Source organism: Fulmarus glacialis, unplaced genomic scaffold (genome assembly GCF_000690835.1).
Source record: "Fulmarus glacialis isolate BGI_N327 unplaced genomic scaffold, ASM69083v1 scaffold6588, whole genome shotgun sequence".
In the NCBI taxonomy this organism is placed as follows: Eukaryota; Metazoa; Chordata; class Aves; order Procellariiformes; family Procellariidae; genus Fulmarus; species Fulmarus glacialis.
This window is the reverse complement of record NW_009228870.1, coordinates 84,847-99,915: the sequence shown is the minus strand read 5'-3', so window position 1 is coordinate 99,915 and position 15,069 is coordinate 84,847. Positions and strand designations below refer to the sequence as shown.

Genomic DNA, 15,069 nt, shown 5'->3' with positions numbered 1-15,069 from the left:
GGAAAAAAAAAAATCCATTATCTTCTGTTTTTGTATTCCTGCAGACTGTTTACTTAGCTGATGACAGTTTGATCTTCTATAACAAAAAAGTCCACATAATCTTTATGAGAAGAACAAGCACAAATTTTAATGGAAATCAGAGAACACACATTGAAAGTAACAGAATCCTAGAATAAGTTAAGTTGGAAAGTACCTCTAGGTCATCTGATTAGAGGAAGAAAAAAACAAAAAGGCTTTAGATATTTATTGCCTGGAAGGAACGGCTTACCTTATTTTGTTTCCTCCATCTTGGTTACAAACTGGCAGCAGGTCCATGAGAACTTTGTAGAAGTATCGGAGGGTGAAGTCAATGCCCATTACTGCCACCGAATGTCCTGAAGACATCTGTGCACTGCAAAGAGGGGAGGAAAAAAAGGAAAAAGGCTTTCATGGCTGTATTAATAATTAATATTTTAATTACTTGAAAAGGGGGACTGGCTTCCTGGCATATAAATGACCAGCTCAAATCCACACCTCCACACTGAAGCTCAGTTCACCCTGCTTGTGTTTAAATGAACAGTTGTAGCAGCTGTAAAGGCAGGAACAGTGTCTTAACAGTGTTAGTTATTTGCTGTAAATCCTGAAGTCTCTCCAATAAATTGCACCTCATACAACCAGCACATGGAGGAGACAGGGGACAGCCCAGGAGTGGATCACACCCAGGAACCGACCCTTCTCCCCACGGGCTGTTCTCCCTCGACTCTTACAAACACCCCTACCACCTATAGACATTTAATATTTAGCAATATAAATCAGGATTAAAAATTCCCCACCCGCACAAATGAACGCAGCTCCTGCATTTCCAGCACCTGAATCCCCACCGCCTCGGGGGGTTTATGTTCTGCACCGCTCCTCTTTGCTCAGCCCCCAGCGTTAGGACCTGAATATGAAGCTGCCGTAGACATTTTGCGAAATCCCTAAAATTCCGAAGTGTAGGAGTGGTTATGAATTTCAGCCAGAAAAAAAAGCTGGGCAAGGTACAGACATGAATGAGGTTACCTTGCACCAGGCAACTAAGCGGTATTTAGGTGCTGGTTAATCAGCACCATGTTAAATGCTTCAAATCACATCCTACTAACAAGCCAGTTATCCGTGCTAGCTGGAATTAAACAGGAGTAATTCACGTTAACCTGACACTGCCTCCCACTGCCTACGGAGAGTCAAGTGACATTTAAAACCCTATCACTTCACAAATGTTCTGGTTCAGTATCTTCTTCCAATGTAGGGCAACCACAAAATAAACATTTAGGGAAAGGGCAGAACCTGGAGTCTCTGTGGATGCTCACCAGCAGCGGCAGCAAGAGCTGCTGTGAACTGCAATATTTCACCCATACTGAAAATGCGCTTGTGTTCCTATTTTTACACACCAGTTCGGGAATATACACAGTTGCCTTAGCAACTGATACATCAAAGACCGACAAAACAGTCTCAGGCTGATGTATGGAAGCGTATTTTCTCACAGCTCTATAAAGGTAAAAAAGCGCTACTTTTGCTCTGTTGTATCGTTTTAACTTTCCTCACCATTAGCGAAGCAATTGCAAGAGGTCTCCTGGAAGAAACACAGTCTTGACATTTGGCTAAGACCATTTGGATGCTGAAAGCTCCAAATAGAAATTATATTCTATTTATGTTGTTATTTTCCCAAAACTTCCTGTCCTGGCAAATTCCCACCTTCCCCTCAGGAGAAACATCCAGATATGCAAGACCTCCTGAATCAACGCACGTGAACTAAAGCGCAAATCCCCACTGGGCAGCTGGGCACCAGAGCAGTGAGGTTCTGCAACAAAAGCCTTCTAATATAATAATAGAGGAAAATAACTAATATTTATTATGGCAGGTTATGAAAATGATTGTATGATGCGGTGATCTGCAGTAGCCTGAGGCTGGACCGAATGATGAAGGGATCTCTGTCACTCCTCCACTTCTAACACCCAAATCCTCAAGGATTGCTTCCTGCAGCACTGAGACGGCTCGGCCAGACCAAGTTACCCAAAGGACGCAAAATGATCAGCTAATCCTCAAATTGCAGGACATGCTATTTTGCACCTATGTGGGCCCTACGCTGATGACAAAGGAGACACCTTTGACTTGCTACTTTTTAAAATTTACTTTTCTAAGTAATTTTATCTCTGAAGATAGGAATAAAAATGTGTAGAAAAAGAAAATAACTGAACAGCACAGCTGGACTATACAAAGTAGAGGCTGCTGGCAACCCCTTATCCATATAAAACCAACTCTGTTTACTGGACTGAAGTTTGTTTGCTTTTAAAGAGGTACAGTGAAGATGTAGTCAAATCTAATTTGTAGATTTATATAGATTCTAAAAACCTGCATTTAATTTATTTTTAACATTACCCATTTCATGGAGAAGGCATGGGGAAAAGGATGACAGTGAAGCAGCACGGATACACTTAACTGTATGTGACAAGGCACCAAGCTACGAAGTTACAGCCATTAGGAATGCTGTAAATATTTTATATTCATTTTTAAGCATTAAATCCTTCTGGTTTGCTGATGCAAGCTGTATTAAATAACTTCTTGCATGAATCTTCTATTTTCAGCCTCCAAAAAGAAATGATATACATAAAATGGGAATGAGAGATCAGCGTCAGTTCCAGATAAACTAATGTTGTTATTTAAACCCACACAGCAGTTCCTAATGCGAGTTTCCTATTAACTCTACTGATTCCTCCCCCACCCCTCCGTTTTTTTTTTTAATTAAGACCTCTTTGGGGATTATAACCGCATGTGAGTATAAGCTTTAGAGGTCATATTTACCCAGGAATCACACTCACATCTGCCAAACTTTGTTTAACCGTTCTTTAATCATGTTCTAATAGCGAGCTTTAAGTTCTTAAAGCTAACTGAACCGTCGCTTGCTAGATAAAAATCAGAATTTTGATTAATTGCATTTCTCCTCTTACAAAAGTGTTTTTTTCCCTTAAGTAAATTCCTCTGTGAGAAGCACCACGAAGGCATTAGGCCTGATAATACTCCTGCCAAAAAAGACAGGCAGATGTCCTGTGGTGAGAAATCCCAAACAAAGCCGAGATGTCTCTGAGAAGAGTAGAAAAGCAGTGTCCCGGGCTCTGCTGGCTTTGTGCTTTGTATTTACCAGCGCAACGTTAGAAGTTACCTTTGTACTGGTGGGGTCTTAGATGGAGTGTGTGCAGAAGCCACATGCTCAGTGAAAGTCTTGGAAGAGACTCTGTATAAAAACCAAAACGAGTAACTACTATTTCTGAAACTTGGGAGAGCTTACGATAGAAAAGTTTAGTACATATTCTATAAACTGACCTCCTTTAAACATTCTACATCTCAATCCGAACCTGAGCCTTAGGCTGGGGGCCTGGCCAGGAAGGAGCTGAAACAAAAAAAGTCTGGTCCTCGAGGGAAGAGTCATTCCCGTACCGACAAGATGTTCATAGAGAGACTGACTCCACTTCTCCTGGTGGTTATACTACACTGTACTGAGAAGAAGGGAAACGCTGAGATTCTCTTGATCAACTTTGAATGAAGATACATTTGAATTTCCCCTTTCCTTTTTTTAAACCATAGAAGACTAATTAGCAAAGAAAATGCTTCTGCCTATATGGCTGTGATGTTCATTTTGGTTTTGATCCCAAAGGCACAGGCCGCTGTTTCCACTCTGATTTGTCTTCTGCAATCCTGTAAGGGCAGTTGAAGGTTTACAGGCTTCTCCTCAAGTTCTTCTTACTCCTGAAAGCCCCTGTCCAGAAGTGCCGAAATTAAACAGCCCAGGCGAGGAGCTCCCCCGACTTCTGGAGTACGGACAGAGCTTTAATTAAAACAGTCTTGTTTTAATTTGCAGTTAGGTAGATCTGCTTTCACCTCTTATTTCCTTCCAAACATCACCCTGGTACATAAAACTTCAGAAGTTTAAGTGTAAGTAACTTCAGGAAATTTAGGGAGTAGCTGTCTTGATGAAAAAGTATTTGACTACCAGCAGAGAGGGAACATATCCCAAACTGCCTGATGAAAGCGATCCCTCTCCTCCTCCTAGGTCCCTGTCTTGCATACGTGACATCTCATCTCATGTTCTCCAGGAGCACACTCTCACCGGTCAATCTTTTTTTCTATATGCTGTTATTATTCATATATCAATAAAGCTACAGAATATAAACCTATTCATGTAACATGGATTTTTCATAGTATTTAAATATACTATTTCCACTGAATCTACACAAGGTTATATTACATTTCATCAAAAGCACCTTAGAAACAGGTTTGGTTTTCAGTTCTTGAACATGTAGGAGTTGCTCAGCATATTTCTCTCCTACCCAAAGCACATCTTGATAATTGAGAGTATTCTTGCTTGACACAAACCTCAAAACACCATTTACCTGGAAGAATGGACCGTGTGACTGATCGTAACGACGTAGCCTGCCCCTCCAACATCTAAGTAGGGACCAGTAAAGGTAATTAGTCCTGGATTAGCCACTGCATGCAAGTACCTAAGGGCAGCCAAAAGAAACACTCATAATTAGTGAAAAGGGGTTACTGTAAACTTTAAGACAGCATCCTTGATTTTGCAGAAACACAGACAACATTGAATTCTGCACACTGCGAACAACGTGCTACCAAATTAATGTTTCTTAATATTAAACAAGTACCTAGGTATGATTAGGACCCAGACCTAAAACAGACTTGCTCAATAAATGGTTCCTCAGTGCATACACTGCATTATAAAAGCTCAATTTACTTCTGCACAGAATACGTGTAATGTCATTTTAGACATTTTTCTCCAGAACAACGTATGACTTAGTGCCAGGGGAGTCTCAAACTCAAAGCAAACACTGGCAAAATTATTATGTTACAAACGCAGAAGAAAGGACGTCCTATAGGCAGAATTCACACATGAAAATCTGGCAAGATGTCAGAAAGTGATTACAAATTACAATCTCTTTTAAAACTTACTGTCAACATAAAATGAGCCACAATCTTGTCAAGTATCTTCCTACTGTCATAAGAAAGTTTATAAAACATTCCAACTGTTGGAAACCCTTCTGTGTATGAAAAATCTATTACTTTGCTTTTCAGTCCATGAGTCTGGACTGCACCGTGCAAGTGGCTGAATTCTACTTTATTACTAGTGCTTTGCTTGCATTTTCTTTCCAAAACACTGCCATTTGGCTTTATATAAAAAACAAGACACTATGGCGTGCTGCATATGGAGGCTTTTTCAAAACCATGGTTTGAAAAAAATCAGTGAAGTGTAAAAGCAAAAAAAAAACCCCTCCCAAAAACAATAACGAAAATAATTTGAGAGCTTTTAAAATGGAGACAAGGGCTTGTAAAAGTGCATTCAGTTAATTTACAACATGAATGCACCCTGTTCATCTCACTACAAAAAAAGAGAGCAAAATTCCAGTATCTTTTCTGTCAGCAAAAACATAAACAACAACAAAAAGGAAGAAAACCTGAAGAAAAGTGAATCAGTAGCTATGGTAATGATTTTTTCAGGGAAAACATGGGTCAGGAGACCTGCAGCACAGCCAATGCCAGGAGCAATTCAGAGCCTTCCCCGTACAGCTGGAGGGTTGGGACCCGGCGCTGGCTCGTGCCTTTCCCAGCGTTGCTGTGCGGCAGCACCTGGCTGGCTCCTTTCAACAAAGCACACACATCAAAACACACTCCAGAGCGCTCTCATGTCTCAGGCTCTCATTTGTAATGCACACAAATATTTTCCCAAATCAGGTGCTAGTGCATAATTAATAGTGCACTGTCAAGCCAGCAAATTCCTACTTTAAATTAGCGATGAAACCCGCTGCAAACAAACAAACAAAAAGACCAAAATATTAACAACCAAAAATGGCACAAGGAGCTGAAAACACTCTCGAATTAGCTAATCCCTAAAGGGGATGCTCATTTTCTGAATATTTATATTCCCATCTGCCATAGCAGGGATATGAAACAGAAACTATCACTTAAAATAAAAAGGGTTGAAATTAGAACCAATAAAGGTTTTAACTAGCTGTATTTAAGCACCGAGCCTTTTACCCACGATGAAACATTTCTAGTTAAATAGTTGATAGCTGGCCATAAAAAACCCCAGGCTATGAAATCGATACCAAATATTTTCCTTATTGCCCTCCAAGATTATCCAAAGCTTTGATAACAGGACCCTAAAAACTCACCATTGTCTCCTGGTGGGATCAAATGCTTTGTCCATGAGGGAACCGGGGTAAATTCGGAGCACCCCATTGGGGGTTGCTATGTAACGGCGCACAATATAACTGTTCAGGCTACTCATTTCCATTTGTGTCATCCATTCATCTGTGACGTGACTGGTAGCCATTACTTCATTTCTGACAGAAAACTGCAAAACAAAGGCAGACCTAGCAGGGTTCCTCTAAGACTTGCATGAAAAGATAATAAGCTGCTTGCGGGGTTTCCTAAAGAGTGATTGGAGATCATCTAAACTCAATTACTTGTTTAAAGTCTTCTAACACCAGATGCATCTGGCACATTCCAAGCAAAGGAAAAGCTTATTATAATGAAATATTGTTGTCGTTATCTCTGCAGCTTTTAGAGTTTGCTTTTTTACTTCACGTAAATATAAATACTGCTCTGCTTGCATGCAAAATAGAAATTTCTCATTTATAAGCCTAAGAACAGAAAGCTATTTCTGCTAAGAATTTACTGTAGCTTTAATTTTCGAGTGTTTGTTTTTCCCTCTTCTTGGGGAGGAAGCCCTCTCCCCTCCTCTCTCCACTCTTCTGGGCCTTGAAGCCCATGGCCATCTCTCCAGGCATGGGAATACCACTCCGAACCACCTCTCCATAACCCTACGAGCATCAGGAGATCAATGTTTCAGGCCCTCCCCTCCCGGATGAAGGTGTGGGACGTGAGGAAACCAGGGTCTCCAGGGCTGCCCAGAGCAGTCAGCACCGAGGACATACCTTAAGGCCAGGATTGGCAATCAGGCGTGTGTTGTCACTGAGGTACGCCGTGTAATGCTCCACCATCCGCTTCGTCTCGGGCTGGCTGAGATGTTCATATGGAGAAGAGAAGCTGCCTGCAGAAAGCATTACCGTAGGGCTTTCTAAAAATAGCAAAATATAAGAAAATTAAGGACAATGAATTGCACGTATTGCACAGTAAACACATTCGTACCACGAAAGGGTATCCTCCGCCTGTTCCTCCTCTCTCCCACACTTCAGTATGCAAAGCGCACAGCTCCTTCAGGGCACAGGTGGACTGTGAGCGAGGGCAGGAAATTTCAAGTTCTCCACCCAAACCAGAGCGCTTACCAGCACAGCGTGCCTCCCCAGGCACTGACAAAACTTATGTTGCACGTGAACTACCTTTCTTGCTTCAAAATACAGAAGTCACAAAGTTAGTCCACTTACTCTGATCTCCATGTGTTATCTGGTAGACCTTAGTGCCTTTGTTCTCAAAGTCTAAACAATTTCTGAATTACTACTTTTCAAAAGATTACAGAAGCAGTCTTCCCTTAAGAAAAGATTTTGTGCTAAAGAAGAAGAGATTAATTATCCATGCTTAGGTTAGATATGGCAGAGGAAAATGAAAACGAGCACTTTCTGTTACAGATAATGAACAAATGGACAATTAAAAGCGCAGAAGAGGGAGCTTACCAATAAAAGTGTAGCTCTCTGGGGTGATTTTCAGAACAGACTAGAAAGTAAACTTTCATTGTGCAGAAACTGCAATACCAGACAGCTTTTTCTTTTTAAAAAGAAAAACGATTATGATAATGCAGGGCTGAAGGTTGAGAAGAACGCCTTTTCTGAATCTTTGACCCATGGAACCTGATTTCCCCATGTGTAATGGTCTCCAGAGGAAAAATTTCATTGGAGTACGTGAAGTGTTCTGCTTTTATTCACATTCCTCTAAAACACATCACCATACATCCAGCAACCATATGTACTGCGGTCATCACTTATGAACTTCTATTATAGTCCTTCATCTGCTTCCCAGACCAAATATTCTGATGTGATTGCATTTTGCTTTGCATGAAGTTTTTCCACTTGTCAGCTTAGTACTGCGTTTTTTGGATATTTTCCATTTATATTTTGTCTTTCTGGATATAAGATAATCAAGACTAGGCACCACATTAAAGAAAGAAAAACCCCTGTATTTTAAGCAATTGGCAAAGCAATTTCCATAGGTTTGTCAACTTCTTCCATAACTCCTCCAGTCTAATCTCACTTAGCTATTTGTGGCACTGCAATACAGCTAAGAAAATATCACAACTGTGCCGCTAATCCACCATGAGACCTTCAAACCTTGCTACAAACAAAAGCACTTCATTCAGAACTTCTTACAATACAGCATATATTTTAGCAAAAACCCCCAAGATTAATACTTAAATATGAAAGCTTGCAACTTACGATGCTTATATAAAAAAACCTCTATGTTCTTAGAATATATTATGGTTTTTAAGTTCTCTATCCTTTCCAGACACTAGAACTTATACTGCCATGGAGACTCTCCCTCTTTCCAGTAATGTTTGAGCAACTATCGAAATTAGACAGGCAGAGCAGAATCAGTTTATGGAATGCATCAGTAACCTGAGAATTTTTGAGCAGGTAAGGAGGGTCTGGAAACCATCACACCACTGAAGTTCTCAGTTTCCCCCAACAGACTTAACTTCTGACTTCACATGGATCGATGGTAGTAAATGCTTATGGCACTGAAAAACTTGCATAAATCAAAGTCAAAAGAATAGTAGTCCTGCACGACTGGCCAGGACTTCATCCTACTTATGGTATTTGTCAATAAGCTGCTTTACAGCCAAGAGAAGAGAACTTAGTTTTAGGCTTGGTGAGACATCTCTCACTCTCCCCACTCCACCTGCTGGGAACTTTATTGAGCAAGACTCACGGTGCATTTATCTCGTACTCTAACGAGCAGTCCCACTGCGTTCATCCATGCAAGTGCTCGCCGTTGAGCAGGGTAGCTATGATTTATGAAGAGCTCTAAGAAGGTAACAGCTGATTAGAAAATCAGCCTTGGAAATAAAAGCCTCTCAAGAGGAGAGTATTTCCAGTGTTTTGTGAGAAGAACTTTACTTTCTGCTGCCACGCTCTACACAAATATGCATGAAGTCAAGACAAACTGCAAGAAAGCTTTACCTAAGGTAGCCAGCTGCTTGAAGTGCAGGCAGGCGTTTGGCTGGCCCAGCAGATCCAGTCGATGATACAGGAGCTTGCTGCTGGGGACAGTGTTGAGATTCTTCAGCTGTTTAACAGGTATTTCTGGCTGTATTACCACGACACACAGAATAAAGGATGTGTCCTGGACCTGAAAAATATGGGCAAGTCATCAAACCGAAACAAAAAGGTGGAGGTGTTACAGAACTTATTTTCTATTTAGCATTCATTCTCTTTAATTGCTCATCTCGTCCAGTTCTGGAAGACAGCACCACACTGCCATATTCTCAAGGATCACAGTTCCCAGTCTCCCTGAAAACAGACAACTCCTTTTCAAAGAAGCGAATATGGACTTAATCCTACAGAAAACAGAGAAAAGGATTGTGCAGGTAAAATTTTCAAGCCATATCAGTCTCTATACAGGATAGAGACGGTTGTCTTCAGTCGTCTGAAGTCCCACACAGCCACATTCCAGGCTGTAATCATCCTGTATGTATTGAAGCCACTAAGTTGTACAAAAAATGCTTTTCCGTAGGCTATGCACAAAATAAAAATATTTAATTTTCAGGAAAAAAAGATTACATTACGACCTTCAATTTGTTGCTCAATTACTAATAATTTCTAACACTGTTTTGTGGATACTTTTAAAGTGTCATTAACAGAGGAGAGGCTTCAGGTTCACAGTTGATAAAAACACGTATTCCCATTATGAAGAATGGGAATTACTCTCGAAAATAAGATTTTATCATTACCACTCTTAATTGTGCGTTGCATGTGTCACATGCTTTACTGGTTTGTATATTTTAAGTATCCTATAGTACATCAGACTAGCAAAACTTGGAGTTGCCCAGCTGCTCTGCAACGGTGTTTGATATTTAATGTAGCATTACAACATTCGAAAATTAGCTCCAGACACCCTCGTATGTGAATTTCTGTTACACAATGACAGATTTAATCTCTTAAAACTGCTTAGCTTAATCTTTCAGGTTGGATTTAACTTAATACTGTGAAATGATCCACAAGTACCCTCCTAAGTTTGTTGGCACAAAAAACTAGCCAATTATTTCTGGCATCAGCGTACCCTCCTAAGTTTGTTGGCACAAAAAAAGTAGCCAATTATTTCTGGCATCAGTGAAATTCACCTGGATTATATTTAACTTTACATTCCATTTTAATCCCTGGGTCAAGATTAGTGTTCAGATATGTTCAAAAGTTAAACTGAAGAAAGGAAGACAGCTGCTAGAAGCTCTCTTAAAGCTCTTACAACTGGTAATATAGCCTGTTGCGTACACATCGTACTTAGTTTCAAATGAAAGCTTCGATATAACTAATGTTTGTAAGAAAAGTGTTAAATTACGGGAAACATCATTACTGGCTACTGCTACAGTTCTGAAAAAAGATAGCATCAGAATGAAAAGCTGACATTTTCCCAATTATATTAATTAATGGACCATACTACTCTGCCCCAAACATAACAACAGTATTAAGCAAAAGAATGACCTAATACTAAACCCTGCCTCAGCACTGTACTCAAATGTGGTCTCTGGTAGGTATTTGTGTGTCACCTGGCTTGCAGTATGACATCAGACCAGTACAGACTTACTTCCATTGGGAAAGCACGAGTATAATCTCTATGTGACTGTACATTACATATGTCTTATGAAATGAGTGCCTTCATGAAGAAAGAGCACACAAGTATCCATACAGACACATCTCTGAAGATGACATGGTAGCAAACCTGAAATGGTAATTTTCATTGGTTCTTCACTGTAACATTCGTGGGGTTTCTGAGTAATTCAAACCTTTCATACTTCAGTAGATAGCATACTTCATGCTTCACTATATTCAATACATTAATGTACTCTTCAATATATGAACTTACTCTATGCTATCCTGCAACAGTGTCACTTTTATTCCTTACCATTTTCCAGGCATAGCTGACGTTGTAGGCTTCTTTTCCAATCTCTCTCAGTTTGTTTACATGCCAAGACAGTGAGGAGTTCACAGGAACCGTAATGATCTGGCTGCCCAGGGGAATGCTATGTTGGCAAATATAACATACAGCATTTTATTAAACACCGAGAAAGCTCTTAAGCAAAACCCATCTTCTGTACATTTACAGAAGTATCATAAGATATAAAGAGATGAACTGTTATCTGTCTTAGGTGAAGACAAAGTGTATGTATGCTGAAAATGCACTCATGTACCACCACACTTGATCTGGCTGCCCAGGGGAATGCTATGTTGGCAAATATAACATACAGCATTTTATTAAACACCGAGAAAGCTCTTAAGCAAAACCCATCTTCTGTACATTTACAGAAGTATCATAAGATATAAAGAGATGAACTGTTATCTGTCTTAGGTGAAGACAAAGTGTATGTATGCTGAAAATGCGCTCATGTACCACCACACTGAGTTAAAACACATACTCGGATTAGACAAAGGATAAAGAAAAACCCAGACCAAATAGTGGAAAATCTTTCTGTCATGAAAGAGAGAGATTAGAAAGAGTAGCCCCCAGGTCAGCTGTGGAAACCACTGCTTAGCACACCAAGTGATAAAATGAAGAAAGTTGGAGGAAAAAAATCAAACCAGACTTGTTCTGCATTTGGGGGTGGGTAGGAAAAAAAAAAGGGGAAAAAAAAAAATTTCCATCTGAGTATCCAGATATTATAGGAAAAGGAACTTTACTCTATATTCTCTTAAAACTCCTCTAGAAATACTTCTAGTGCCCTAAGGACTGCTAACGTTTGCACTTACATCCCGATTCCTTACCTAAGGATGTTCTGCCGCACCAGCTCAAATTTAGGAATGTTCTCATAATGGATAATATCTGTATGGAGCGGTGGTTCAGACAGCAGGTAGGGCCTGGTAAGGGATGGGTGCATAAGAGTGTATCCTAAAAAATAAAGACAGAAAACCAGACATTGAATGCATTGTAACAACTGAGTCCAGGATGAATATTTATAGAAAAAAAAAAGACTACAGTAACTACATACAAGTGCTCCTCAATTTTTACAAAGGCTTAACAAATGTAAGTGAATAAGCAATATTATCACCAAAGAAGTTGCAAACTAAGAACATGGTAAGTTGCAAATGAAAGACAGCTCAAAGAGCCAAGCAATAAAAACAGGTTGGGATCAGAGGAAAAGAGCTGAACACACAAATAAACCAGTTTTGCCTTTTGCCCTACACATATAGAAAACCTCTGTTACACATGTAGAAAATCTCAACAGCAAGTAAACATTTCCACATCAAAACTCCAGTACAGAAGTTTCAAGTCATGAATCCAGCTACAGTCTCCAGCTGTCCGACAACTCTCAGGCAGAACTAACCAAACAACATGCAATTAATCTTTTAATAAATATTATCATTCATTACTTATAGACTATTTTGAGACATGAGAATTAAGAGTTTTGATGGTTAATGATCTCAGTGGGACTAGAAAAGATTATTTGAGCCAAAAAGTTACCTTTATTATCAATGAGGAAAGTGTAGGAACCCAAGGAGTCTTGATAATAGGTGACATCTTCCAAGATATATGCGAGATTAACATCTACTCCAACAATCCCTAGCAGCAGGTTTCCAAAGTAACACGGTTTACTTACAGTCATTATCAGGCCTTAGAATGAGAGAAATAACATCAGCAATAATATCTAGTTAATTATTTTTAGAGAAAACAGAGCATGAGCTTTATCATTTCAAAATGTGATACAGTTAAATTTTATACAGTGTTCCTTGCTGGAATATGGACAAAAATTGGCATGCCTACAGGGAAGCTGAGCAGGTTATCTGCCATGTCTGGCTGGTTTTAGCCATTCTCCCTAATTAGTTAATTTCTGTGTTTCTGATAGTGACCTAAGGTACATTTAATCAATTTATTAAAATACACACCACAATTAATGTTTTGGGGTTTTTGTCAGTCTGCAAGTGGATGCCTTACAGATAAGAGATGCATTTGCATGAAAAGCCAAGATAGTATTTTGTTCCTTTAACATCATTTAAGGCAATTTAAAAAATAGGGGGAAGAGGGAGGAAGAGAATTTGTACTTGTAAAGCAACAACAGGGATGAACTATTGCTCATCTAATTGCATATTCAGAATATTAAACCTCCTCTGCTTAACTAAATCCCAACATGGCCACTGTAATGGGAATCACACCCATAATTACACAATGGTTTGGGATGCATCTTGTGCCTGAGGTAAGAACTCTTGGTAATACCTTATTTCTCTTACTTTCTACACCGCTGCTATTTGGAAACTCAGCGACTCTTTTCCTTCAAACCAATATAAAATTCGTTTGCATGCATAAGCTTTTAAGTACACTTTGATATTTATGTAAGACAAACCTTCTCTATTGCACCACTTCTAATCCTTCTGTTGCTCAAATTTTCCATTATGCTTGGGTACAGCTTTGTGAGAGAGTAATAATACAGCTCCACTACCGAGGTTAGGAAATGCAGAAAGTAGCAAGCATTCTGACTCAGAAAAGGTTTGCTCAGGAAGAGTCTTAAATTTCTTTTGGGACTCAACACACAAGGCAAACATGCAACCTAAACTCAGCAGCCCTTAAAAACTGTTCAGCATAACCCTCAACTACTCCTGCGTACTAGCCAAGACTAAGAATATGCAATCCTGAATGAAGAAATACAGAATTTGCTCAATTGTCAAAGCAATATAAAATCACCAGTGTATTTCCTAACAACACCGTGATGGTCGTATCTCTTTACAGAGCACTGGAGCAGTGCTAGTGCTAGAGAAACGTCAGGTGAGCTGCCCAAGAACTATCAGGGGTAAACCCTACAGCTCCGACCTTCCAAGTGCGTACGCTGAGCTTTAGGAAGGGCACCAGATCCCAAAGGTAAAAGGAGCAGTAGCACTGCAGCTTACAACTGATGACTCTTAAGCAAGTATTAGCTTAGGCAGAGGGACTCACGGCTGGGTGTGTGTCCCGCCGGGGGAGCTCTGCCAGCACTGTGGGAGCAGCCTAAGACCGCTCCCTACCTCCTGAACCTGCCCCCGGCAAGAACCCAAATAGGATCACCCTGCAGTGCATGCTTACCCTGAGCACAATTAAACTAATTTCTGCATTTCTTACACGTGTGTCACCTTATACACATGCTGGTACGCTCCCAGAAGTCTCTATCGATATCTACACCTTCAGTCTCTCCATTACTGGATGTAGCGGTGAGATCAGATCAAGTTGAACACACAGTGTTTGGTAACGTGGCATCTAGTTTTAAGGTAAAAGGGCAGATCCATGCACCTTCCCACCACGTCAGTGTAAATTAGAAACTGACGGGAGAACCAGACTACAGACATCTGCTGCGTTAAGATATTCTTCAGGATGCATTCACAGTCTGTGGAAAAATTGTCACGAGGCTTCCACTAAATTCAGCGTATCATTGCTCCAGACGTCCAAGCCATCACCAGCCAGCTCTGCCTTCCTGTCCTGTCTGGTGCTGGGGGCAGACCAAGCGTGCTGAAGCTAAAGGAAGAGCTAAGGATAGCACATTTGGGACAGTATTTAATAATCTCTCTTTGTGCCATTTGCTAAGCTGGTTGCCTTCCCCCTCTTACAGAGGTCTGACTGCCAGCGTCCGGCATTCCCACCTTTACAGCCCGGCAGCAGGGAATGGATGCTAAACTAGTTGTGAAGAGCCACTGCTTGGGGTGCAAAGACAGAATAAAAGGTAACTCCAGCAGGAAGGATGACTCAAAAGTCACATGCATGGCTCCACAGGAAAGGGAGGCTCAAACGATAACAACTTTCTCCTCCAATGTGGGGACCTATGCAATCCCCTGAGTCTACCTGTAAGAGCCTCAAGGCATACAGGAGTACTGAAATAACGAACGCTGTGATGGTGCAGCATGGTCACAGCGTCATTTC

The 15,069-nt window shown here is 40.4% G+C and overlaps 1 protein-coding gene across 1 annotated transcript in view; it reads right to left on the bottom strand.

Annotated features, from left to right (window-relative positions):
* Positions 1 to 268: 268 nt before the first annotated feature.
* The window catches only part of CACHD1 (cache domain containing 1), a gene marked incomplete at its 3' end in the record, with an annotated part of 92,157 nt that continues 77,356 nt past the window's right edge, over positions 269 to 15,069 (bottom strand). Inside the window, exons 10-17 of the mRNA XM_009583628.1 lie at positions 12,652 to 12,801; positions 11,955 to 12,078; positions 11,098 to 11,215; positions 9,159 to 9,327; positions 6,963 to 7,105; positions 6,198 to 6,379; positions 4,404 to 4,514; positions 269 to 391 (exon numbers count right to left, since the gene is read on the bottom strand). Coding sequence (XP_009581923.1) covers positions 269 to 391; positions 4,404 to 4,514; positions 6,198 to 6,379; positions 6,963 to 7,105; positions 9,159 to 9,327; positions 11,098 to 11,215; positions 11,955 to 12,078; positions 12,652 to 12,801 — 1,120 coding nt within the window. The remainder of the gene's footprint in view (positions 392 to 4,403; positions 4,515 to 6,197; positions 6,380 to 6,962; positions 7,106 to 9,158; positions 9,328 to 11,097; positions 11,216 to 11,954; positions 12,079 to 12,651; positions 12,802 to 15,069) is intronic.